This window comes from Parus major, chromosome 17 (assembly GCF_001522545.3).
Source record: "Parus major isolate Abel chromosome 17, Parus_major1.1, whole genome shotgun sequence".
Lineage (NCBI taxonomy): Eukaryota > Metazoa > Chordata > Aves > Passeriformes > Paridae > Parus > Parus major.
In genome coordinates, this window is record NC_031785.1 from 4,197,759 (window position 1) to 4,220,362 (window position 22,604).

General features: G+C 44.3%; 2 protein-coding genes across 3 annotated transcripts in view; one reads left to right on the forward strand and one right to left on the reverse strand.

The window, feature by feature from the left end:
* The window catches only part of CFAP77 (cilia and flagella associated protein 77), a 56,840-nt gene extending 34,291 nt beyond the window's left edge, over positions 1-22,549 (reverse strand). Inside the window, exon 1 of the mRNA XM_015645205.3 lies at positions 22,219-22,549. Coding sequence (XP_015500691.1) covers positions 22,219-22,344 — 126 coding nt within the window. The 5' untranslated portion in view covers positions 22,345-22,549. The remainder of the gene's footprint in view (positions 1-22,218) is intronic.
* TTF1 (transcription termination factor 1) overlaps positions 19,073-22,604 on the forward strand; it is a 12,828-nt gene continuing 9,296 nt past the window's right edge. The window contains exon 1 of one of the 2 annotated variants that reach the window (XM_033518458.1): positions 19,073-19,112. In XM_033518458.1, the coding sequence (XP_033374349.1) occupies positions 19,088-19,112 (25 nt within the window). In that variant the 5' untranslated portion in view covers positions 19,073-19,087. The remainder of the gene's footprint in view (positions 19,113-22,604) is intronic. The other variant, XM_033518459.1, reaches the window with a different exon arrangement.

Sequence of the window (22,604 nt, forward strand, 5' to 3'; positions counted from 1 at the left end):
GATAATTATCCCAACTTGAAGGTCATGGTCCTGAACCAGATTCCCTGGGAAGCTGTTGCCTCAGCAGGGAGGTGCAAGGCTGGGTGTCCTCAGGAGGCAGCTGCTTTTCTCTGTCAGTGCAGTGCCCCTTTGGTGGGGTGCTTTTGGGTGTTGGTGCTTTGAGCAGAGGAAACATCTGGGATGTTCTCCCATAGGAACCAGAGGGTTTCTCTGCACTCCCCAAAGAGCATCTGGGCATCTAGAGGATTGCATGAACACAGTTCTGAGAGAATTCATGGCATGTGGAGCCTGAGGCTGACAGTGAGGACTACCTTAACATAAAGCCCTCTGCCAGACTTCAGCAGCCACTTCAGTTTTCATTGCAGCTGAGCCAGATCTTTAGTTCGGATCCTTCTTTACCCAGCAACCAATTCTTGTGGCTCCCTTGTGTGCTGCTCAAGACAGATTTGCTGTTAGAGTGAAATATTGTGTGCACACCCTGCCTGGCAGGGTGCTTGGGAGCCACAGCGAGATCCTTGGACAGAGGATGCTCTGGTGGTGTGTGTGTGTGAGTCCAACCCTCTACGTGACTGCATGTGTGTGCACTGCATGACTAGAAAATACCTGCCTCTAATCTCTGCATTCCTGTTTTTGCTCTTACAAATCTCCCTTTCTGTATATCCTGTCAGAAAACAGTCAGCAAACAGGCTCTGGCATTATTGGAGTTGCTCCTCAATTCGAAGGAAACCGTAAATCTGAAACTTCAATCATATCTTTATGATCATTCAGCAAACAGAGATGGAGGATTTATTCAACATGGGATAGCAAAGGGGAAACTGCAGGGGGTTATTGCAGGAGATATTGGTTTAGCTAAGGCAGAACTGCTCCCTCGGGCCTCTCTAGGGCCGAGCCAATGAACAATGGCACCAATGACAATAACAAGGCAATTATGGGGAAGAGGGTGAGGAGGGGGTAATGCTTTGTTAAAGATAGAGGTAAGATTCCAGCATGGTGTCTCTTTTGTGTGCTTCCGGAACTAAAGGATGGTGTGTCTGCCTGGGGTGGTCTTATTAAGAGCTGGTGATCCTAAAAACACAGCAAGTGCTTCAAAGTGCCTGTGGCTTGCATGGGACTGTGGCTGCTCTTAGGAAGTTAGGATGATTTCCTCCCTAATTAAATAGGGCTGGCAATGGGTTCCCCTAATCCATGCTGCACTCCAGGGCAGGAGATAAATATAGAAACCTCTGCTGATGAAGGTTTGTCTCTCTGGCTGTGTGATGATGTCGGGTTTTCTGTATTTAGAACTAACCCTTACTCCCAGGAGGGGACTCGGGGATTCCCTTGCTGGGAAGATGTTCCAGCCTTCATTCAGGTTGGCCACAGTGTTGTGCCACGAACACTAAAACAGCCCTTTTTCCACCAGTTTGGCCTGGAAAGGCTGTTTTGAGATCACCCTGTGACCTGGTGCCCAGCCTTGCACTGCTCCCAGCTTCATATTCTAGATGATATTTTTGATAACAACAACAAACTTTCAAAATCCTGACTGGGGAGAGGAGCTCAGTCCTTAGGTTTCAAATACAGACAGACTTTATACAACAAAAATAGCATCTGCATTTGCTGTCATGGGGATCAAAGTGGGGCAGCACTGGAGGGGTGGCTCCTGTGGGACCCCTCAGTTTCAGCAAGGAGCAGCGTTGGGCTCAGCCTTGTCCTGAGGCCCTCCAACAACAAAGTTTCCCGAGTACAAAATGGGAACACAAAAACCTTGGCACAAAGGGGTGGGGAAATGTTCCTGGGTGAGCTGGATCCTGCCACTGCTGCCAATGGATGGGACCTGCATGAAATTAGCATCTTTTCAGGGTGCAAGAGACACAAACATCTCATTTTTTTTTTAAAAAAAAGATGCAATGGTGCAAAAGCAGCAACCCAACGATCCATCCCCACCTGTCCTGCCTCCCCTCCCCTTCTTTTAGCAATTTTTTCCTCTCTTCCTTTCCCCTCACGAGCCCCTGGGCAGTTTGTTTTTGCCTGCAGAAGGAAGCTTGAAATATTGTGGAGGGGTTCAGGCAGCGCTCCCTGTGGCCTTGCCCCTGATGGTGGGAATGCAGCCATAAAATAACCCAGCGCCATCCGTAACCTGTCGCCAAAGCCCCTCTCCGAGGTGAGAGTTTTCCTCCCTGCCGTGGCTGTTAGCTGCAATGTATTTCTCCCTGCACTAAGCACCGTCTTTCCCAGGGCTGCATTACAATGATTTATAAACCCCATTTCTGGGGAAAACTAATAGATCAAAGTGAGGAGAAGGAAAAGGAGACATGAGCAGCTGGAAGAAGATATTGAAGCATGAAACAAAAACAGGAATGAAAAAGTAGTTTGTGGCACTAGTGAGTTGTTCTGTGCTGCACTTCTATTATTGAAAAATAATAGGGGGGATCTGTGTTTTAATCCATTTTTTTAAGAGATGTTCAAGTAATCTGAAAAGCTCTTCCTAGAGCCAGCCTGCTTTTTGTGTGTTTGTGCATCTCTTACAGAACCAAACACTTATTTTGCTGTTTAGCCTTTCCCTGTCTATTCTCATGTCATACTTAGACTTTCCATGTTTTTAAGCAACATATAGATTTTCTAATGGGGTAACAGAAAGCATTGTATGGGGGATTGATGCTCCTCTGGACCTGAGCCTAGGATGTGCTTGCTCCTGAGCCAGGACTTTGTCAGTTTTTAGAAAAGCACTTCATGGACTGAGGCCAGTGACGTGCTCTGCCTTTGTTTCTGTTTCCTCTCCTGCACAGTGGAGATGAATGGATGAGATCCATCATGAAACTCTCAGCATCAGTCAAGTTAAAATCTGACTGAACTGAGCACAGACCAATGCTCATCTCTTAGTTCTACAATGATTAATGCATCAGTGTTTGTAAGAGCTTTGGTGATACAGAGCTAATTGGGCTTTTGTGTGTGTTCTGCTTGTCTGGTTCAGCACCAGACATCCCTGACTTTAAACATAAGCAAGGGTGGAGAATTATTATGAAAATAACCATAATCCTTGTGGAGTGCTTCATATATTCACAGGGCTGCACAAACCTTCTACCTCCAATCTCCCCATGTTGAGTGGATGTGAGAGCAAATGTTACACACCCTGATGAAATGCACTGAGTAGGACAAACAGCAGATTTGACAGAAAACAGATGCATGTGGCAAGACCACAGGGGCTTTTCTAAGAGATTGTACAGAGCCATGAGAGGGGAGCTGAGAAATTATCCCCAGGCACATCCCAAACTTCTCTTTTTTCCTATGCTCCTGTTTAAATTTTCACTCTGCCTGGCAGTTTTCTCTTGTCAGTTAATGTTGCAGAGCCTTGTTCACTTTAGGCTGGCTGGTTTGCCTTGGTTCCTGATTTCTGCTCCATCCTTTGGTGTTGGTAGAAGGGTTCCTGGGGGAATACGGGTGCAGGGGATGTTCCTGGATGTGCATAATTGATACTTCTCACAAAAAACACAGGAAACAAGCACGTGTTGAATGTGTTGAACTGCTCTGCACAAGGAGGGGCTGTGCTTGTTCACACAGAGGAGCTGTGGGTGCAGTCAAGTGCTGTATTTTCCTTTTGGTGACTTTGTAAAAACATGGCCTGGGGAAGACATATCCAGGATGGCATTCAGGAGAAAGCATCCATGATATGATCTGCTTTCAGCTGCATGTCTGACTGTTGATAAGAGAGCCAAACGTGGTTGCTGGCAAGATCAACACCTGTCCATTCAATCTTACAGGTCTCTTCCACCCTGAGATATTCCTTAATTCTGTGACCCTCATGGCTGAGCCTGACTTTTGACTCAGGGCTTTAATCAGTAAGAATTGGGTGAGTTAAAATGAAAATACAGTTTGTTTGGGTTTTTTAAATTAATTTTTTTTGCACATCGCCTGTGTGACGCAGTCTAAAAACATGTTTAAAAATGCTTCAGACAAGAAAGGTCATCTTGCTAAAACATTCAATCCCTTCCTTCCTTTGGCTGTGCAGCCCCAAGGAGCCCCACAGCTCCACAGAGCCATGGTGGTGTCACACCAGGCAGCTGCAGAGGCCCTATTTGGGATCCTGCATGGATCCATTACTCTGCTGACCAGAGCCTGATGCAGCTGCCTCTCCCATACACCTTGCTCTGGTAGCTGCATCCCTTGTCACAACAAGTAGAAAAAGCATCCATGCTCTAATAGTTATTGTAACCCTCCTAAAACTATGACAAAATCTTTCTTCTGACTCCCTGTGGCCCAGCTGGTCTTCACTCATCTTCTGTTTCCTGTCTGCAGAGAGAGCAGGCAGGATGAAAGACAGCTGGGAAGGTGGGGAGAGCTGAATGTGGACTAAGAGCTGCCAGAGGAATATGAGAAGAGAATTTTGCCCTATAAGCTTTAATAAGGTGGTGGGTTAAGAGAAATGCTAGGGAGAAAAATGGGGAATGTTCTTTCTCCAAATGGGCACTGCTTCAGTTTGTAAAAGCACCAGGGATTCCCCATGTGGCTTAATTTATTATTTTCCCACTCGTTAAATGCCAAAACAATAAAGCAAAATCTATTGTTAGCTTTAAAATGCAGGTGATTTGCATATGGCTGTGATAGTCCTACTGCTGCCTTCATTTAAACTCAGTAAGCCGAGGTACCTTTAAAAATTATGACTTGTTTTCCATTTAATATACTGAACTATGTTAACATAATATTAAGGGGCTGACTTCACAGCTTAATTGCTGATCACGTAGGAGGCAGCTTTAGCAGCAGCATTAGTCTGGCAGAGCTGTGCAGCCTTAGATGAGCAGCTGGAAGAGCAGCCTGCACAAAGGGGCTCAGAGATGCTCCTTCCCTGCCATGATGTCCCCTCTAAGAGCACCCTGGAAACCCAAAATCATTTTTATTCCCTTGTGTTAGAAGGTATTTGTCTCCCTAATGCGGAGCAGAGGCTGGGGGGGGCATGCAGGGCATAACTGCACCTGGACAAAGCAGTGTTAGAAAATCAGGTGGATTTTTCCCTCATCCAGGAAGGTTTTGCAGAGGGGGAAGGAAAGCACCATTCCCTGGCAGAGCTGGACACACACTGCTGTTCTCAGCCCAGGTCTCTGAGGTTGCTGCAGAGTTGTGCAATTGTGGTGTTGGTGCTGTATATTCTCATTTTCTTCCTTCCTTTGACCCTTGATTGTGTCAGGCTGAGTGCAAAGAGGGCAGGAATGGGAATGGGAACCAGGCCCATGCAGACTCTTAACCTCTCCTTGAATCCAGAGACCCTCTGACAATATTTTGTTAATTTAATTTGGTTAATACAGTTGGCTGAGGCTGCACAAGGCTGCTTGGGAAGGGTGAACTGCTGCAGTTTCTTTTACTCCCTCTGTATTTTCAGCATCCTCAACCCTGGGCCAGCACTCAACAGTAGGGCATCACCTTTAAGGAGGCAGCTCCTGCAAGTGGCTGACTCGTCCTTGATCCCCAAACCTTCAGCAGTAAAGTGGCACATGGTGTTACCCTTCTTGTACATTGTCAGAAATGTAATTAGGATCCAAATATTGCCCCAGGATGTGCCCAAAATAAGAGGGATCCTAGGCTTTTCAGGAGCTGAAGAGGTATCCAAGCATTACCAGCTATTCACATCCATGTGTCTCTGACTTCCACACATGGCTCAGATTCTGAGGTCTGAACTCCTTAAAAATTTTGCCTTTTTCTCTCTGAAAAAACCTCATGGCTGACAGAGATGTACACCAAGTTCTACCCCTCTATGATTTAAAAGAGCAAAGTTATAGGCCCCTGAAAATTGAGGTTTATAATAGAAGTGCTGGCAAACCCTTAACTACAGAGAAGCTACCAGGCGTTGCAACAATAATTGGGAAGGGAGGGAAAAAAAATCACACTGTGTTTTTCAGTGCTTAGCTAAGAAATACAACAAGAGAGTTTATTGCTTGCAAAACACAGCTGCACTGCCTCAAATTGGATGGAAAAACGAACCCTGATAATTTATTACACCGCTAAAGTCACAAGAATGTACCCATAAATTACTTTTTTGGAGGGGGAGGGAAGTGGTACCACTGTAGTCCATTCTGCACAACCTACTTATTAGTATCATAATTTATTATTATTATGCCCTGCTGCAAATAGAGAGGCAGATAAAACTCAAATCTATTAAAACAACCGCTCCACTTTCTCTGAGCCACTGAGGGACACCATTCCAAAGGAAATGAGATAAATTACTAAGACAAATGTAGGAGTCTTGCATTAGAGCACATAGCTAGTATATATGCAAGAGCAGGAGGATAATTAAAAAAAAAAGTCATGTTAAGTTTTACCATTCAGGATTCAACACAGTGGGACTGGGATAACATCAAGTGGTCAATTAAATGTTTCTAATATATAGATTTTAATTTTTTTCCCCCAAGATCCCATGTGTTCACTTGGAATGAATTTGCAAAGCTGAAATAACTGTCCTGCTTCTATTGCAAATGTACCTGCATCAGCATGTATTTAAAAATATGCTTTATCCAGCTATTGTGAGGAAGCAGACACTGTATTGGTAAGCCTGAAAATTACATTGATATAATATATATATATGTAAAAATAGATATATCCAAGTGGTGCTGATCAATTATAAAGCTGATTTGAATTTAAGGTTGCTGAAAGATTGTTTTAGATTCCCAGAAGAGCAAAATGGCAGAGCCAAAGGTGCCTTTATCAAGTTCACCACATGCCTCTGCTAATGGGTCTCAGATGTGTCAACAGGAATTTTTGTATTATTTTTCCTTCATTTCTTTCTGGAGCAGGCAGCTGGAGCAGCAGTTTTTAATGCTGTCCTCCCCTTTCCTGCCACATGGATGGATTAGCAGAAATTATAATTGTTTTGGGTGGTTTTTGCTCAATTGCCCTCTTCAGGACATTGTTATTGCAAAGTCAGGATGACTTTGGTGCTCTTGGCCATAGTCACTGGGGTATAATAGAGCCCTGATTTTGGAAGCTGCTACTCCAGAATGGGTTTGGGTACAAAACTTCCAGGTTTGAGAAGAAACCTGCCAGCAACATTCTTTCTACACAGCCAATTTGTGGTTCTCACTTTAATTTTTTTTTAAATATAAAACCACTACGTATGTGATACAAGTTCATCTGGACTTTCCTAAGTGGTGTTTACTCTTCATATTGATGGTGATACTTGGAATGGAAAATGGAAGTATATAAAATTATTTCCTTTCTGAGCTAAAAGATACATGAAATACACCCATAAAGCTACATTTGACACTGCTCCAGGTTTGTGCTTGGACATTTTTGCTCCTGCAACTTATCTAATTGTTTTTGTAAGATTGTGAGGGCAGAGAAGGCAGGAATTTGTTCCACCTTCATTTGAATGTCACTTGGCAAATCCAACAATTGTAGCTTTTGCTTTCTGGCCCTTTGTTCAGATCCAAGGTATCAAACTTCCCAGGGAAAGCTGAACTTCTACTTTTCAAATAGCATGCTGTTGGTTTTTCCTTCAGATGTGGCATCTGCCTCTAGCAAAGTGCAGGGGTGCTACTTGGGCTCTTTTGTCAGTTTTTCCTCCCACTTTTGCCTTCTCCACAGGGAAATGTTCCATCTGCATGGCCTGGTAGTTTCTAGTATTTAATTTGGGAGATAGTTACCTTTCTCCTGAGGTTCTGGCACTGCCCATTTACGAGCATGTTACTGTTAAAGCCAAGTTTCCAAGCCACTATTCCCTCTCCAAAAGGGAAGAGCAGGGATAGTGAAATTTTAAAGTATTATGACACATATACATTTAATATTACATCACATATAAGGGAACAAGCACATAGGATTGCAATGTTATATGACAAATATAGGTCCTGCAACATTAAATTTAGTGCTTTGTGATTGATGATCTTTTGTTTCCAGGTTTTCCTCTATTTTATTATTTCTGTAGGATAAGCATCTTACCAGCTGGAGGAAACATACAACTTTTTTATTTTCTAGCATGTAATTTCTGTTTGATTCACAGCTAATAAATAGGTCATCTTGTACTTTTGAAATGCCAACATGCAGTAATTCAGTGAAATAGAGACTCTACATTAGAAAGCTGTCAACCCCAGTGCAATTTTCCTGCACCCTATGCTCTGGAAAGATACCTTGTCACTCATGGTTCAGCTCTGTTTTCCTGAAATATCTCTTCGTCTGCATAAATTATGAATATAGTTGCATGAAAATATCTGGCACAATGTCTGTTCTTCCTCCCACTCTAAGGAGCTGCAGTACAGACTCTGTATTTATTGGTTGATCTTCCCAACAAATCTTGTTGAAATCACAGGGGTGGTAATAGCATGGCCCCCTCCCAGGTGTTCTCTGTGCTAACCCCATCCTGCCTGCCTGCCTCAAGGCAGCCAAGTGCTGCCTTCAAAAACACTTTGCTGTTTAATTCTTCTCAAAATGTAAAGGCTACAATGACACAGAGTAATTCAGAACACTTATTTGCTTTCAAGCATTTCCCATTTCTAATGTGTTATGTGGGTCTCGCGCAGAAAAATATCAGCCTGAAGCAGATCCCAATTAGGAGTTTTTAAAATTAATTCCATTCTTTAAAAATGCTTGCTATAAATCCCACCAAATTACTAAGCCTGCCCTGTAATTCATATGATGGGAAACACACAATTTACTAGTTTTTATGGCTTTCTGCTCATTAGAGGGGACACAAAGATAGCAAAACCTGGTTCTGAGGCTCTGATTTCCACCACAAACGGAGCTGGGCTTCCCTGTTTGCTCATTGAAGGAGCCCTCCAATTTTCTATTCTGATCTATAAAATCATGGTGCATCCAAAGGACATCACTTCCTGAGACAGTTTCCAGATGCAATGCAGGGAAATCTCTGCAGCACTGATTTCCCAATCCCGGAGTATTTATAACCCATCCCCACAGTGCACAGACAGAATTTGAAGCCAAAGATTGAATCCTGCAGGTGTTGCTCACATAAATGGTTTCCCCTGACCTTGAGCTTGATAACGTGATGTGAGGTAGGGGCAACGCTGTTTGAAACTGGATCAGCTCAAACCATGAAAAATTTGGTGGTGCCTTTCGTGGGTTTGAATCAACAGAAAGTTGAAACTTGCAGAACATCAACCCTTAGAAATGAGAAAAGTGGGGTGTGCTAAACCCCTGGGAGCCAGGTTTTACAAGGGATAAAGCTGCTGAATCCTCACAGTGAGGTCCAAAAGCAATTTAAATCTCTTCCCCTCTCCCCCTGCTCCCAATTTCCCCATCTCAGTTGTTGTGAGATGCATCAGCTGAGAAGGAAAGTTGGAAAGTGACACTAATAAGGAGGGCTCAGACGCACTAAGAGTATTAAAAGGTTAGGTCATCGTGTGTTCTATTAAATAGAATATTAATTGAATTCTTGACATCTGAGGTGAACTGTGACATGCTCATGGGATAAATATTGCATTTAACAGAGCATCATGACCTAAAGCTGTAAATACTATTGAGCATCAGTGCCAATACTTCACAATAGATCTTAGCCTCAGTCCTCAGGGTACGAATGCTCCCTTGGAGCTTTGGGAGCTTGAGCTTAAAACCAGCTTTCACATTTCTTGTTTCTGGTCTCAGTTAAGTCTGAAATTGCTTCTTCCATCTCAAGGCTACACTCTGCCTCAGACCTGTGGTTACAGACTCCTAATATAAAGCTAGAACTGGACGTTTCAAAATCCCACATGCTGCACAGTGCAAGGAAGGTTGAAAGAAAATTTCTCCATTTCCACCCACACAACATAAAGAAGATTAAAACATTACAAAGACCAATTAAAAATAGGGAATCTCACAGCAACATTTTCATTAACCCTCCCTGGATCTTCTTTCTGTCTCATTAGTCATCACAGGGAGAGGAAGGATCATTTTAATTAGCAGCATTGTAAAGCTTTATTTAAGGCAACTGCCCCTCCTGCTGCTCTCTGGATTACCCTGACGGCTTATAAATACAATACCAAATCATTACCAGCCAAAAACCATGCCACTGAAGGCTTTGGAAGAAAGAAGATCCACTATGGTCAATGTTTAGGGCTCTTTAACAATGTCCTTTCTCCTTATTCAGGCATAATTCAAGCGTAATATTGGGCTTTACAAAACAACTCAATATCCTCTTACAGCAAAGTCCTTTCTAGTTGAGGATACCATGTATTCAACTCCCTTCTCCTTTGTTTTCAGGGCAGGGAAAGCACAGAAGCACATCTGATAGGATAGACATGGTAGATATGATCACAGGTTTTCCAGCATCCCAATTTAGAATTACTTGTTAAATTCCTAAATTAAAGGGACTGTGGGATGCTGACAGCCTTGCAGGAGGGGGGTGAGCAAGGAGACCCCAGCTGGGGGAGCATTTTAAAAAAGAGGATTTTGAGAGTTTAGGAGGAAAACAAAGCGAGAACCCACATTTCATGGAAAGGAAATTGCTTTTTCCTATTATCACCTGCTGAATTTCATGTTTTTTGTAGAAATTAATCCAATGGGTCTGTTTTTTTAAGAAATCCTCAGCCAGCATTGCCAGCCAGCAGTTTCCACAGCTGGGAGTGCAGTCCAGAGTACATGTCCAGAAGAGCCCCTTTGCTGTCCCTTACACCCATGAAGGTGTGAGTGACCCCACTGCAGTGCCTGGGTTTATTTTCAAACAAGTTGTAGTCACAACATTGCAATCAGGGATTTGATGAAGCCCAAGATCTCTCACACAGGAAAACATCAAATTTCTTAAGATGCCAGCTACACAAAATGTCCTCCTCCACAACTCTGTTAGGGTTATTAGGATTCCATTTGGATTATTAGGATTCACCATTTAGATCCGTGGCCTACTTTCCCTGACCTGAAATTTAACTGTGGATTCTTCAGTACACCTGGGTCCTGCAACCTCTAATTGTTCATCACTGTCCAGCCCAGGCAGCTCAGTCTTTCCCTTGAAACACCCTCGTAGCTACACGTGGGAGTTTTGGTGCTGTGAGTACTCTGTGGTGGAGTATTTATGGTGGGGTTGTAGTCAGGATTTGATTTTCAAAAGGCAGAACATCACACAGCTGAATTTAGCTGAAAGTCTGAGGTACCTTCTTTGTTGTGGGTACCAGCAAAATAAGGTTAATACACCTTTGTATCAACCACCAAATTCTTCCACTTTATTACTTGACATGACAAAAAGAAAATCAGACCAGATGACAAAAACTCTCTAACACTGAAGTGTGAAAGCACAAAGTGCAGTTCAACCCCCCTGGAAACAAACTCACTCTGACTTCAGCTGAGCACTGAGCACAATGTGGAGATAATACTGGCTTCTTCAAAAACCATGTCTATTCCTTCACAAAGGTTTAAAAATTATTCTGAGTGCTTGATGTTACCTATGTGAATTATTTTAAGTAATAACAAAAAGGGAGACAGTAGTGATGTATCACTGAATGATTAATGCATTGCAATATAGAATTTATTTCATATTAAGATCTGTATCTGTGGAGGCTTGCAGGGAGAGGTGATATCTTTTATGGAAGTAACTGCTACATATCAAACTGTCACAAATATACATTAAAATATTTCCACTAAAAAATAAAAAAAAAAAAAAGAGAAAGGAGGATCACCTAAGTTCCAGTTTGGGACTGACTAGAACCTCAGCCCCCATCTGTGCTTTGCCAGGTGGAGCAGGTCATACTCCTGAGCTCCTGTCACCAAAGGCTCATCATCCAACCTGGGAGAGCCTTCCAGAGGCCAAGCACTGCCAGGAGAACTGCAGCTTCAAGAGATCTCAGTCTCCAGAGATCACAGATGCTAAACTCACTTAAAACCAGACAGTGAAAAATAGTCGGAGTATCAGCAATTGTAAAAGTTTATATAGGAGCTGCTTTGTTTTCTATTTATAGCTGCACTGTATTTTTCTTGTAATACATTTTTAAAGACTTATAAGGCCTTATTTATTCTCCTGAAGCCAAATACTTTTTCTACCCTGATGATGCAAGGGAGTGAGCTTTGCAAAGAGCAGCTCTGTGGGAATGGCTGGATCTGCTCCCTGCACTGGCCCCAGCACCCAAGGCACTGCTGCACCCCAAGCATGCAGCTCCCCAATGCCTCTCTGCACAGGGACTGCCTGTGGAGAGCCCTCCCTGGGCCAGAATATATTCAAATTGCTGATTATTCTATCTGCACACAAGGGAGTCTGTTTTTGTAGTTATTTTGATTTATATTTCTTAATCCAAAATTAAATTTACTTAAAAAACAAAACAACCCCCAAACCTGCAGTGGCTCATAGGCAGTGGTCCCTTCCATCTGGGTGTTGAAAAGTTGAGTATGAACAAGAGACCAAAAAAAGCAGAAGGTGGGACACCTTGAAATGGCAGCTTTTAGCACAAAATATAATTAATCTGCAAAATCAGCATCCATCCCTAAGCACAAATGCTGATTGCCTCATGATGAGCCTAATCAGAATGGTATTAACTCTACTGTTCTTTCTAAATTGTTATATACCCAATATTTTCTTGTGACTCTTCTTCATATTAGATTAATAACTATGTAATCACTTCATTAGTTTATTTAGATTATGTTATTTTAGGAAATTATTGTTTAGATCAGCCTTGTCCTTGCTATCTCTCTGTGCCTTCCCAGAATTAAGTGATATCTGAGGAAACCAATTAATTGCAACTCGACCGCTGTAATGGGGTCTGTTCTGCAGTGTGGCAATGTCTAATGGAGTTTTAATTTCCCCGTGGTGAGTCAACATTTGCTTAAAGAGAGAAAACTCTTAGAGTGAAACACTGCCTGAAACACAAACAGCTTCTTCCACATCTGGGGCTGAACATTTTGGGGCTGCTGCTGCTGCTTTTGTTGGGGGTGAACTTCACAGAGGGGCACAGCTGGGGAACCAAAGAGCATCAATTCCCACCAGGGGCTGAGGTTTCCTGTGGACTTGCAGGGCATGGAAGACATTTCAGTTTAATCCTACACAGCTCTCAGGCTGCACCTCCAAACCCTGCAAGGGTCCTGGGGCTAAAATGAATTTGTCACCCAGTGAAGCTTTGACAGCCCTTTTTAATGCATGGTCTTCCTCAGGCAATATTTATTTAAGTGTCCTGGGCCCTCACTTTGTAGGGGCACCAGCAAGTCCTGGTCATGGAGCAGGAACCCTTTGTGGTGGGGGGCTGTCAGACAAAACCTTATCCCCAAGGAACCTGCTGTGAGACACATGGGACAGCAGAATTTACAATGAGATTTCCCATTAATTGGCTTGCTCAGAGTATTTAGTACTGCCAGAAGTTACATTTGGGATTCTGGGTGGAGGCAAAGCACCCAGAGCCCCTTGAAATACCCCTGGACCTTCCCTCCCTCAAGCCCTGAGCCCCTTCCCAAACCTCCATTGCTGTTTTGCTTGGCAAAAGCTGACAAACTTCTAAAGTCATTCTGGTCTGTGTTCCCCAGTTATCAGACAGCTTAAAAGGTTTGAAACAAAGCTACATTATGATGCAACCAAATTCAGCAGCATCTGATTAACAAAAAGGAGGCCACAGCTACCTGACAGCAGCCAGTGGTTATTTTTTATTTCTAAAACAAACTGATGGCCTCAAACATTCATACATGTTTGGGGTTTTTTTGTTTGTTTGTTTAAATGTCTCATTTCCTGGTTTGTTTTTCTTCTGCATCGTGCAGGGAAATAAAGTTTTGCAATTCTTCTTCTCATAATAAGTCTGTCCAAAAATGATGTTGCTCATTGTGTTGAAAGATGGTTTCATTTTCTACTCAAAATTGGTATGAAAAATTTGCCTTGCCAAATGAACATTGTATACTGAACTTGTCAAATCCTCTCTCCTGACACAAATAAAAGATAACATTGGGTGGCAGCATGTAAAACAGCACTGACAAGACAGCTGGGATGGAAGCAAAGAAATGCATATTTTTCTCTTTCTCTCTTCCAGAGCAGGGAATGGGAAAGATCCAGGTGAGTGAATGCTGGTGTGTTACAACCAAAAATACATCATCTAAAGACTTAACAAGCCATTTCCAGGCAGCTTCTGAGATGAACATAAGCGATTCCATTTCTGATTAGCAAAATCATGACAAAAGCATCAACTTTTTTCCAAGCAGTCAAGAAAGCAGCTAAGTAGGAAGCGTGTCTGGGTAAAAGGGGTATTCAGTTAAAAGTTCACAATTCTGCTGTGCAGGCTGGAAGGACTATTCCTAGAACTGCAGAAAATTATTCCAAGTATATTTAAAAATAAATAAGGTAATGATAACACTTTCATTAGATCTGCAGTCTCACCGTGTAAGTGAATTGTTTTTTTCCTATTAAAGTTGTTGATTGAAGGCTGTTAGCTATTTATCACCCCCAAAATTACATTTCTTCTCTCCTTTTAAAAATCACAACAACTGTATAGTTACTAACAAGAAAAGACTCCTAAAACTGCAGTTTTGGAGTGGGAGGGGCTAGGAATACAAGCATGAAACACAGCTTGCACCTTCAAATCCCCGATGGCATCACGCTTCTTTGTTCTGCTAAGAAAAATTAACCTCAATCTCGGCTCAAGGTCCCCCGATTGATTATCATAGTCATTTAAATACTGTAATCTCATTTTCAGCATCAGGGAAAGGGAGCGAAAAGAAGAAAAAGAGAAAGAGGTGGGGAAGCGAGGGGGAGAGAAAGAGAAAACAGAATAAATTATCTGACAAAAGGAAAAAGGCTCTTTCTGCTTACGGAGCCTATTTCAGATCCTTCCACTTGATTGGAAAAGTTGATGAAGTTTAAATGAAGCAGAATTAGAGGCTCAGGCCACTGAGTATTGACAGGGGCCCATGGAAGAATGTGCAATTCAATAGGCCTGATTTCTGTGGAAAGCAGGGGAAAGGCCTAAATGGTATAATCTTCAATCAAATCTAACATCGACACTGACAAGGCAGGGTAATGAGATAGGCCAGATCAGGCATGTTGGTTAAAGAAATTAATCCCTCTCGCTGCACCAAGAGTTCAGCTTTGATGCCTATTGTACAGAGCCCCGTCCCAGCCTATCTAAATGCTAACTAACTGTGAGTGTGATCTGGGACTGTGCTTTTCAGCGCTGGGGCTAAGCTCAGAACAATTTTAGCTCCCTGATTATGGTGGCAGAGGTGGGACGGTGGTGGCGGCCCCAGGAACGGAGCAGGGATGACGGATGCAGCCGCCCCCATGCAGGGAAAGTTGCATTTCTGGTTGTTTTAAGGGTTTAACACACTGTAATACGTGGTAATTAATGGAGTTACAGTCCTGACCAGACCACTGGAATCCTCTGGGAGCCACCAGAGGGGCTGGGCAGCCAGAAGGGTGATGGAGAGAGCAAATGTAAAGGGACATCGGGAAGTTGAAAAGCTGCAAACAAAGGGGCTCTTCTACCTGGACGAGCAGCCCAAAGCTCCTGATTAAAACCTGTATGATTTTTCAGGCTGGTTTGCTCTTTATGGAGCAATGCAAGGTTCACTGTGCTTGCTTTGCTGGTTTTTATCCCACTCAGCCTGGGAATTACACTATTATTTTTAATCAGGTTTCACTTGTAAGATTTTTAGGCACAAACCTTGTGTTGGTTTGCTTAAAGAAATCAAACTAGAGATATTTCCCTGGATATTGAAGTTTTCTTAAAGGCTATTGCTGGAAATCTAGTAGTAGGTCCCACTTGCATTTATCTTTGCTACTTCAAATAAATGTGAGTAGGAAAGTCAGTGTAATTTATTTAAGTACAAGTGGTTAAAAGGAAAATATTCTCAGAAATGCAGGTTCTGTCTAATCTGTACAATGCGAGCAGCCAAGCAAGAACAAAACAATCCCTGCAAGATGACAAAAGCTTCTGAAATCCAATAATTAGGCATAAGAGCATCTCTAAGAATTTGCATGGAAAACAATCTGCCCTTGGGGAAAGTGTGGCTAAAAACTCCCAAAAATCAGGAACTGAAAATTCTGCTCTGTGTGTCTGCCAACAACATGCTCTCTTTGCTTTACATTCTGCTAGGCAGCGATCAAAAAGAGGGGAATGATTGTGGGAAAGGTTTAAAAATAAAGAGCTTTTCACCTTTTTCTTGGGCAGTTGCCAACTGGTTGTGTGCCCAGCACCATCCTGTCCAGCACTGTCCTCACTGAGACCCCACCAGCTTTTCCTCTATGCTCAGGGCACTTTCTGGTGCCTCTTCCAGAGAAGGAGAATTTTTATTGGTGTTAGAGTGGGAAACTCCAGGTTGGGGTTGGAAAGAGGGCAGAGATATTCCCCAGGTTTTAGTGGGTCTCTGGTGCCGTTCTTAGCCTGGTGGGCTCAGTGGCCCTGGAGAAGGGTTGGTGGGTTAAGGGCACTTTAGTGGGATTTGGGATATCCCTGATTTACTGTGTGGTGTCTTCCATTTGAATTAGGCTGAAAATTGTTTCTTGGCTTAGTGTGTTTTGGGGCAGCACTAAAAATGGGCAATGGCTCTCCTCCAAAGTTTCTTAAATCTTTCTGAGAATAAAGCCTGAGTTTTAGGTTCATCATAAAAATTTACAGCCTGCAGCAACTCTGGATGCACTGTGAATGTATGGATCCATTTGTGACCCATTTAATTTTATTTTTTTTCCCTATCCTGCCTATATCCTCTCATCCTTTGGCTTAATTTTTGTTTTCACCTCCTCACCAACTCGGGCAAGAAGTTGTACAGATGTTCTCTGCTCTGACAGTGCTGCTATTAGGGTCATAATGCAACAATTTGGTCTAACCATTATTATTGTGCTGGCTGACTTCAATAATGCACTTTTAAATCAAAGAGCCTTTGAAGCTTTATTTCCATTGTATTAGACAAATAAACATCGAAGATTTTCACAAACATAAAAGGCATTCACCTTGTAATGTTTCTGGGCTTATTAGTCTCACAAATTTGCATTGTTTTGTTCACATAAAGGATCAAAATGCCCTTTTGCTTGATTTTACATCCTGCCTGTGGATCTTGGGAGTGAGCAGCTCCCAAGGCCTGGCACTGCTGGGGATGTCCCTCTGCCTGCTGAGTCACAGCTGGCACTTTGGAGCCCGTGTTCAAACAACCAGGATGAAAAACCCACTACTTTCCTTCATGCAGTGTTTACTTGCCTCTTGGAAATACCTTATTTATTTCAGCAGTGCCTCTGCAAAATATGGGAGGACACTAAAGCTCATAAGGAGTTTAATTTTTAGTGTACCAAATAATTAATTTAAAATCTTAAATGAGTTCATGCTGAGAAGAAAACCCTTAGAAGTCAGAGCATTGGAAGGAAAGCTCAGAATCAAACCTAATGATTATTTGACTAACCAGCCCTTCATTCGTTTATTTCTCTAATGAATTATTGAGGCATCTCAGAATAAACATAGACATCTCAGAATAAAAGCACAACACTGGTCTTAGATTGCAAAAGTATAATAGTACTTGTGATATAATAATAATAGCAATAAGCACACAAAATGCTGCATAAACACTAATTAAACCTCAGTGTCCCCAAGCAGCAAACACAGAAGGCAGGATGCTCAGCACATGTAGTGATTTGAGGTAAAGAGTATAATTAACACCAAATAAAACAACCTTATTCCAAATACAGCTCATGGTACTTGTGGCTGCTCTGCTCTGTGTTACAGGGGAGACAGAGAAACTGAAATCTGCTCTCTGCCCAAGTTCCCAATAAATGTATTGATCCCAAACAGCTGTGAGCACGTTTAGGTTAGGAGAGGGAACAGAGTTATTTAAATCATCAAAGCTAACACCTGAGGGAGGTTGTCCAAATCCTGTGGAAGCTGCCTCACAGGGGTGTGATCAGCAGTTTGCCACACGGGGGGCTCTTGGTTCGTGTGGAAACAGCTGTGAGATCCTGGCTGTGGCTGAAGCCCCAGATCCCTTGAGGGGAGCAGAGACAACAGGACTGAGCTGTCACTCCCATTCCTCACCCGTGCCGAGTTCACCTTGACTCCTCGACAGGCTGGAGCCAGAAGAGAAAGATAAGTGGATTTGGAGAGAATGTTTAAGAAAAACCCAGATCACCCAGGAAGCTGAGTGTTAAAGGCTCAAAGATGTAGCACAGCATTCAGATGTAAAAGCCTTGCTGCAGCCACACTCCAGGTCAATAATAAAAGCTTCAGAGTGATGGAAAACCTGCCCTGTCAGTAATTTCTATTCCAAGAGATGTTTGTGATGATGCGGTTTACAGCACGAAGTTGTAATATTATTTTTCACACCATGCACTTTTCCATCTTTGTCTCTTGCTTAATTCCAGCTTTTTCTTTTCTTTTTTTCACTATTTTAGTTTGACACAATGGCCCCGCTTGCTTTTGTAGTGTCCATCCTATGGATCATTCCAGAGATCAAAATGATTTTGCAACAATTGTCAGCAGTGCCTTTCTCTGTGACAGCTCAGAAATACTTCATGATGAGCTTCAATATGCAGGGAAGGAAAAAGAAAAGCGTGGTGGGTGATTTCTGCCTTTTCTTGGTACCCACATAGGGAGTGGAGTCCCTTGGTCACCTGGCTGGTGCTGCAGGGAGCTGCTCTCCCTGAGCAAGGAGCAGGGTCCTGTGTGAGCCCAGGGAAAGCTCTTCTGTGCATCCCCTTCACCCACTAAATAGGGCTGTTCACTCTCCCTGGCCTGGTTAATCCTTCTTTTGCTGAGAATTCCAAAGCCAAAGCTATCAGTGTGCCAGTTCCTGTGGTTTTGGGAGCTTTTTTGATCATATATTCTTTTTCTGGAGATCGTAGCTGCTGAAATTTTATTGCCTGAATCCTGTAGCTTCTGTTCAATCGCTTTTGGAAAAAAAAGGAAAAACTTCCAACCCTCGGGGCTGTAGAGGAAAGCTTAGGAAAATGAACCCTAAATGCCTTGGCATTCAGACCAATAAAGACAGCCTGGCATCAGTTGTCATGTAAATAACAAGCTTGTAAAACAAACACTGCACATTCCAGCGGTTCTGTTTGTTAAATCTGCTTTTCCTGCAGTCTGGACTGGGACCTGGTGCCAGCCTTTCCTGACCAGCAGAGCACCAGCATCATCCTCCCCGTCTTCCTCCTCAGAAATGCAAGTTTGGAAACAACTTTTCAATGCTGGGAGCAGCAGTAGGGGCCGTGAAGATGAACCCGATGCTTCTCAGGGGTTTTCCTGGAAAGCAGTTCCCTGCTCTCAGCATGGCCCCTGCCTCCCCCTGGACAGGTAAGTGGATACTTTGGCACGTGGGGCTGGATTTCCCATTTACCTTCACACACCAAGGAAGGTAAATCCACGTCCTTGCTGGTGACAAGGACATTTTCTGCGATATGTTGAACTTAATTATACCACGTTATGCAGAAGATGTTAATCTAAATGTAACCAAATTGCCGGGGGTCACTATTTCTGAAGTCTGTGTCAAGCTTGCCAGGGGTTAAGTGTGGTAAACTCTTATTTCCTGCCCAGAGCTGGTTTATTTTTGTAACACAGGAGTTTTCAGTAAGTTTGTACTGGAAAAGTGCTTGGCTAAGGCTTTTGCTGGTGAAAACAGACCAAAAATGCTTTGCTCAGATTTTTACTGGCATCAGTAGATGAAATGCTTTCCTCAGATTTATGCTGCAAGCAAATATATATTGATAACTAAATGAACTCCTGGATTAATTAAAACACACCATACATTCCAGCAGAGAAACAGAGCATTCATCCCTAGAAATATTTACATGAGAAGATGATGGTTTCAGTCTGTAATAGCCAGAGTGTGTGTACATGTCCTGTACACAGCCTGTGGGGAGGCTGGGGCTGGGCAGAGCTGAGGCAGGAGGCTCAGCCAGAAGCACTCTGGGCAGGGATCTTATTTGGATGGCTGATACTATATTTAGAACATACATAAAATAACTGAAAGAGAAAGAAAGATGTCCTTTGGTATCACACCAAATGGCAAGGAGTACAACACTGACTCTCTTAGCTGCATTGTCCAAGAGAGCAAAGTTTATTATTCTTAATCTTCTTTTATAGACATGTTCAAGAAAGTCTGAGAGGTAAAACTGTCATTGGTCATTAAAGCAGCACATCACCTTCATTGGTTAAGTGAAACACCACCCCTTGACTGTTTCCTAAATGCCACCTGCTAAGATTGTTGTTCTTCATCAAGGACTGTTTGGATTCTTTTTTGTGCTTTCTCAGGCCAGAGTGAGAAGCCTGTGTGACTTAGTTTCACACAGACTCTGTGCTCTCTGCTTTCAGCATCTATACTTTGGCTGCTGAAAAGTGCACCAGGGTTTTGGGGTCTAAGTGCTATTTGGAGGAGGATCAGGGACTAAGTGTCCCATCCATCTCCACTGGGTCTCAGGTTCTCAGGGTGTATTTGCTGCCCACAGAACCTCACTGGCAGCTGTTGGAGCTGTGTGTTCCTCATGCCCTCCCCAACAGCTCTCGTCCAAGCAGCGGTTGTCTCCAAACCTTTTGTCCTTTCCTTCTAAACCATCTTTGTGTCCCTTGGTTTCAGCATGAGGGCTGGGACCTGCTGGCCATCCTCTCTAGAGTGCTCAGTCCCCAGGGCTGTGCTGGGGAGGAGGAGATTCCAGGCTGCAGCTGGAAGCAGGAGGAGGAGGAAGGGCAGAGGACTGATGTTGTCAGTGTCACAAGTGGGGTGTGCAGTGCCAAATGCCAGCGCTTATCCAGCGATCTGTCACCCCACCCCTGTCACCCCAGCAGAGAGGGACACCCTGGTGAATTCAGCACTCCCCGGGGCAGTGTGGGAAGGCAGGGAGGCAGCAGTTTGCTGCACAAACTCGACAGCAGAACCTACCATGAAGTGAAATTACTGCTGGTTCCAAGAGTAAAAGCATCCCTGTTAACACCCCACTTACTCCATGCTCAAGGATTGCATGGGGGGATGCAAATCTCCTCACCTACCAGCAGACACCCTCCTGCAAGGAAGCCTTGAGAAAACAGAAATCGTCCAGAATACTAAAATTGAACACTACTTTTTCTTAAAAAAAGTACACACTTACTAAAACTTCCTCAAAGTTTAGTTTCACCAGGCCAGACTGCAGAAATCCAGACTGTCTTAATTTATTAAAACACCCCACAATTTAAAATTGCTCAGAACTCCCAGTGCCAGGATGGTCTGCAAGAGTTATCCTTCCCATCAAACTTAGGGGATCCAGATAAAAGAAATAAAGTAGAAGTTGTGAATTTGAACAAGGAAAGCCTCTTTTGCATTCTGATGCAACACCTGCTTTTTCCCCTATGCCTGACAAAATTCCCCAGATTTTTAGAATTTCATAAGAAAACAAAAGAACTCAACACCACAAAGTCTCAAATTTCCAGTGACACTCCAAATTCCCAAATTTTACAGCCGATTTCCAAGCCTCCCGGTACTGAGGGAGCCGAAGAGCCGAACTCCGGCTGGAGAGCCACGGTTTAAGCGGGGAAATAAGGCTTGGGAGCAGGAGCGGCTGCCTCGGCAGGGGAAGGGGGAAGAGCAGCCGCTCCGAGCGCTCCCAGCTCGGGGTTCGCTGCCGGCTGGGGCACGAAGCTGTTCCGAGAGTGCCATCCAGGGGACGAGAGCTGCACTTCAGCAGCTGCTCGGGGAGAGGAGGGGGTTGAAGCGTGGCTGGCTGGGGGTGTGGGTGTTAAAGAAGAGGAACCGACCGAAGCGAGGTGCTTAAAACTTTGCGAGCCACACCCGGGTTCAGCCGGTGCGCAGAGCGGGGATAGGAATGGAATTAACAAATTGAGAAGCGCCAGGAGTTTGGGAAGGGACCAGAATCTTCACAGCAGGTCTAAAAATGCTAATTACAGAACCACAGGATCACTTAGGGTAGAAAAGACCTCCAAAATCATCGAGTCCAGCCTTGTCACCCAGATTAGAGCTCTGAGAGCCGCGTCCAGGCGTTCCTTGGACGACTCCAGCAATGGTGACTCCAAACCTCCCTGGGCAACCCTTTCCAACGATGGTGGTAATTTAGGTGGATCCAGTTTGTGTGAGCCTCTCCCTGGGACCCCTCTGCTGTGTCTGAGGGTGGAGAGAAGCCCCAGTGACATCTCGGTCCCTGTCCCCGAGTGCTTCCCAAACCTCTTGGGAAAAGCCTCGCAGGGAGAACCCATCCTGCTGTGTGCCCATCACCGGCTGGGGACCGCCGGCTGTTTAAAACACGGCCATGCTTGTGAAGGAGCAGACGGAAAACACAATGTCCTTGTCATATAAATCAGTGTTGGGGTGTTTGTGTGGGGAAACCTGGTTTTAACCGCCTGGTTTTAACAGGAGTTGGCCGTGGGATGGGAGGGCAGGGCCCGGGGGGCACGGAACGGGGATCGCGGGGCTCACCTTGATGATGAGCGGGTTCCGCAGCATGCTGAGCCGGACCAACCCCAGCCGCTCGTTCTCCGTGCCCGGGCCCGCCTCGGCCAAGCTCATCGGCCTCCGCCGGGGCCCCGCTCTGCCGCCCGCCATGGCGCGGGGGACGGTCCCGGGCCCGGGGTCTCCCGGCGGTCCCAGTCCTTGTCCTGGTGCCGGGAGGGGGAGGGTCTCGGCTGTCCCGGTGCCGGGGCTCTCTCAGCAGTCCCGGTTCCGATCCCGATCCCGGGGGTCTCTGGACGGCCCCGGTGCCGGGGTTCTCCCACCGAACTCGCGGCGCGCGCGGCGGCGTCCGTCTCCAGGCAACAGGCGGTGCGCCGCTCTCACGGGTCCGGCTGGGGCCGCTTCCGCCGGGG